This window comes from Seriola dumerili, unplaced genomic scaffold (assembly GCF_002260705.1).
Source record: "Seriola dumerili isolate Sdu_G_001 unplaced genomic scaffold, Sdu_1.0 BDQW01000012.1, whole genome shotgun sequence".
Lineage (NCBI taxonomy): Eukaryota > Metazoa > Chordata > Actinopteri > Carangiformes > Carangidae > Seriola > Seriola dumerili.
In genome coordinates, this window is record NW_019174267.1 from 1,623,756 (window position 1) to 1,628,301 (window position 4,546).

The 4,546-nt window shown below is 45.8% G+C and overlaps 1 protein-coding gene across 1 annotated transcript; it reads left to right on the forward strand.

Moving 5' to 3' along the window:
- Positions 1–684: 684 nt before the first annotated feature.
- Positions 685–4,050, forward strand: cebpg (CCAAT/enhancer binding protein gamma). Its single transcript, XM_022749864.1, has 2 exons — positions 685–811; positions 2,629–4,050. The coding sequence occupies exon 2, from the start codon at positions 2,732–2,734 to the stop codon at positions 3,224–3,226; it is 495 nt and encodes a 164-aa protein (XP_022605585.1). The 5' UTR covers positions 685–811; positions 2,629–2,731; the 3' UTR covers positions 3,227–4,050.
- Positions 4,051–4,546: the final 496 nt, after the last annotated feature.

The following is a 4,546-nucleotide window of genomic DNA, read 5'->3' on the forward strand; positions in this document are numbered from 1 at the left end:
AGCAGAATGTTTCACATTTAGTTTCAGTGACATTAATCTGACATTATCATCATGATGTAAATAAACACCAACAGGAACAAAATCAGATTCTTTTAATGGTATTTAATGTTTTACATGTTTAATGGAGGAGCTGGTGTCAGTACAGTCCTAACACAGCTGTTAAACATCAACATAATAATAACATGGCACATTTACATTCCTCCACTATTAAACTAAATAAGAAAATGTTTAAATATTATGACAGTGTTTTGACTGGTTTGTGACGGGTGTAGTTTCAGTTTTAAGGCTTCCTCCATCATGTTGTAACACCTCACCTGTCAGTTTATCAGCTGTTTGTCTTCAGTATAAAGTATCTGGAGTTGACTCTTTGAGCAGCAGAGGGACAGGTGACCAGGTCAGAGGTGATGACAGTGACAGTGTAAATATAAACCGGTATAATTAGGAGTTTCAGGCTGATTAAATCTCGTCATTCAGAGATGAAGTCACACATTTGACTAACCTCACATTACATAAACAAAACCGACAGCCCTCTCCTATTGGTCGGATGAGATGTCAATCACGGGGTGCATTGCATCACTCTGCCACACACTCACCTGTGATTGGTCCGCCGCTCGCTTCGCTGCCTCCTCCTGGCCTCTGATTGGCTGACCCTGGACATTGCCGTACATGGTAAAAGAGATTTCGCAATCTGCTCCTCTCCATGTTCCAAACAAAAACACTCAGAGCTCTGACACACGGAATTAAACTCCAACTTTCTGCCTGAACTTTTTCCGCTTTGACGAATGGTTGACCCCACCGCCGCCCAGTGAAGGTAAACGGTGTTTTAAACTGTTTCTGGGTCTGAAAAAGCAGCGCTAACCGGGACGTTAGGGCTGGTTAGCACCAGAAGCTAACTAGCTGGCTAGCTGCCCGGCTGAACGGGCTTTTCAGAACAAAGTGAAAATGTAGTTTCGTTTGTGTTTGTCCGAACTAGACTCGTGTCCGTGTCTGTGTTCAGAGTGTGGGGGCTTCATGTTTACACCTAATGCCGTGAATCGACGGTTCGCTGCTTCGAGTGAACAAAAAGTTGTTAAAAGTGCCCGTGAATTCAGGATTCACGGATCGTGTCGGTCCGTCGGAAGTGTCAGGGTGTTTGTTGTGTTTTTATTTCAGTCAAGCCGAATGAAAGTCTCGTAAAGACTGAGGTTTGAGCTTAGCCCCGCATGACTCCGGAGTTCCCCTCTCTCGGCATAAAGAGAGCCGACGATGATGCAACACCAGGCAACAGCCGGAGCTCCGCTGGTTTCACCCGGAGCGCTTTTCCCTGCGCACAGCTGACTGGCTGCATGGCAACGCGCCGACCAATCAGAGCGGCGCTGCTAATTGCCGTGCGGAACAAAAAATCCAACCAATTATCGCGTCAGATATCCGCTGCTGCTCTGAGAGACGGGGGGGGGTGTTTGAGAGCAGCAGCACCGGTGAGGGGGGGTGGGGGTGGGGGGGTTCCTGACTGATGGATTGAGGTCAGCTGAGAATCTGCAGAGCTGACTGCAGATGTGAAAGAAGGGATGTCATTGGTTCCTTCACACGCCTGACAAGCAGAGAGAGCTGGCATGATCAGGTGATTAATCAATTAACTGATCAACAGAAATGAGAAGTATCAATTTGAAACTGAAAAACAGTTCCTCAGATCATCTCCTTTGATCCTTCATCCATCTAATGAACAAACTGTTGGTCTCTGACGATCTGTGTCAAATGGTTCATCAGGTCGTCTAGAAAATAAGCAGCAGATTAATTGATTACTGACCATCACACTGAAAACACACATCGCAATATGATGTTTAATATCGTGCAGCCCCAATTTGGATATTGCACGTGACCATATTGTGATTTTTATTTATAGTTTGATTGATTTTGCAGCTCTACAGCAGATCAATTGATTACAGTAATAACCGAGTTGCTGCCCTAAAGATTTCATGATCATAGTCTATTGTAGAGATCTACTGTAATATTGTTGTGTGGTCTCTGAGCAACTACGGATTTGTTGGCAGAATATTCCTAATTATATTTTCATGAGTTTATGATCACCTGATACTAAGAATTGTGTCTTCGTTAGCTTAGCGTGAGCTTCATATCTACACAGGGAGCAGCCATGTTGCACCATGTTTCTACAGTAGCCCAGAACGGACAAACCTACCACTGTTTCTAAAGAAGGACTTTCAACGTATCTTCTCCTTCACACTTGGAAATGGAGAGGTCAGGGGAGGGGTCAGGGCAGGGGTCAGGGCAGGGGTCAGGGCAGGGGCACTCAGTCACCACTGGTTACCACTGAAGCCTCCACACTCGTCCTTTAAGGGTTAATCTGCTGCTTATTTTCAGTCCCAGCTGGCGTCTTTAAATGTCTCGTTTTGTCCGAACTGTCCTGAACATGTTGAGTTTACAGGTCTGTGTCTGAACAGGTGGTGTATTAGATATTCGTAGATGTATTAAACTCGTGTTGTCTCAGTAGAGTAGATGTGCCTGAAGGTTTTTACTCGTAACATTAGAGGAAACAAATTCAGGACAATAAAGTCAAACCTGCATCATATCACTACAGTTCTGTGTCGGCCTGTGATTGGTCAGTTAACCTGTTCCTCTCGCGTCCTCCAGGTTCTGTCCAGGTGAACCATCTTCTTCTTCTTCTGTCCCTGTTTCATCTCTACACCTGAGGAGACTCTGGACGGAGATCAGCACCTGCAGGCAGCACATCCAAATGAGCAGGCCGTCGCAGCCGAAACTAACCACATCTGACCACAACGGCGTGAGCGTCATCCAGAGTCAGGCCCACGCCTCCTCCTCCTCCTCTCTTTCGGCGGCTGTAGCCGGACTGCAGCAGGTCCCCCAACTCGTTCCCGCCAACTCTTCAGCCGGAGGCGGCAAGGCCCTCCCCCCCAGCAAGATGAAGAAGCCCCCAGCAGACAAGGACAGCGAGGAGTACCGCCAGCGCCGCGAACGCAACAACCTGGCGGTGAAGAAGAGCCGCATGCGTAGCAAGCAGAAGGCGATGGACACGCAGCAGCGCGTCAACGAGCTGAAGGAGGAGAACGAGCGGCTGGAAGCCAAGATCAAGCTGCTGAGCAAAGAGCTGAGCGTGCTCAAAGACCTCTTCCTGGAGCATGCCCACAACCTGGCCGACAACGTGCAGCCGCCAGCGGGCGCCGAGGGCTCCAGCCCCGCCCCTAACAATGCCTCCACCAATGGGCAGTGAGGGCGGGGCCACGGGGATGTTTGGTATCTGCAGCTTTTCTGGAAACTTTGGAAACATGGCGTCACATCTTCACGGCTTTTCTTTGGTTTATTAGTTCTTTTCTCATTTTTACTCCCTAACGACACATTTACCAAAATGTCCATCGAGGTCCTGGAAAACCTGGAAAGTTATGACAAATAAAAACAGGAGCCAGGGTCCGGAAACGTCATACAGATCTATGAATATAGTATTGTATGAAGTTTTAATTTATTGAATCAGTTTTAAAAGACTTTTAAAGTGAAAACCAGCCACAGAAACTTTTCAAATTCAAACTCTGTCCTGGAAAAGTTCTTGGACTTTGGCCTGTGACAGAAGGTGAACCTGACCCAGGGTTGAAAGGTCACGTCGTGTTATTGATTGACTGATTGATTGGAGAGATGTGAACTCCAGTAAGAACTCACCTGCAGTGACACTGGACCAGCGTCTCCTGAGCTTCCTCTTCCTGTCGGCTGGACGTGGACGCCACAGGACGAGACGTTTGACTCTGCGCCTCCTCAGCTGCAGACGACGGTGTAAATTCTTAAATTCCCTTTTTCTAGGATGTGTATTTTCTTCTGTCGTTCTGCAAAGAGTTTTTGACAAATGTCTAGTTCACAAAATCTAATGAGAGAATTTCTAAAGTCGTTCACTACATGTTGATGTTTAAAGGATGATTCTGGTTTTTAAGCCAAAATGACACATTCTTTTAAGACTCAGTATAAATACTTCATGAACTTTTGATACTCTTCATAAACTCCTTTAACTTCACTGAACAATATGTGTAAATACAGAAAACATCAGAATTGTCCTTTTAGCAGTTTGTTTTATTACCAGAGTCTCACTGTTAATGTTTGTGTCTGAGTCTGTTCTGCAGAGACGAGAGGGGTGTTTGATTTACTGCCTGGGTCACCCTGTCCTATCTGTGGCTGCCGCACCTGCAGGTCAACTCACCTGAGTGTGGGCCTTAAACAGGTGTCCTGGAAAACCTGGAATACTTTATTCTATATTTCCAAGGATGAGAGAAACAGAGCTTCCTGTTTTTACTTTGACCTGATGATGAAGTTCATCATCATCTTTCTAATCTGAGTCTGAGACGTCCTCCAGCAGGTCACATGATTACGTTCTTCTTTCCAAATTTATATTTTTCAATGATTCTTCTCAAATACGTTTCTGAAATACTGGAAAGTTTCACCTCTTTAAGTCTCCAATCATTTTTCATTTGACACAATCTGGAGGTTATTTCCCAGAATCCCGTGACACATTAAAACGAGGCTGTGAGTCATTAATAAAAGTCCTGGAAAA

Bases quoted from the DNA above. Each gene is read 5' to 3' on its own strand.
- cebpg (XM_022749864.1), top strand. From the start codon at position 2,732: ATGAGCAGGCCGTCGCAGCCGAAACTAACCACATCTGACCACAACGGC.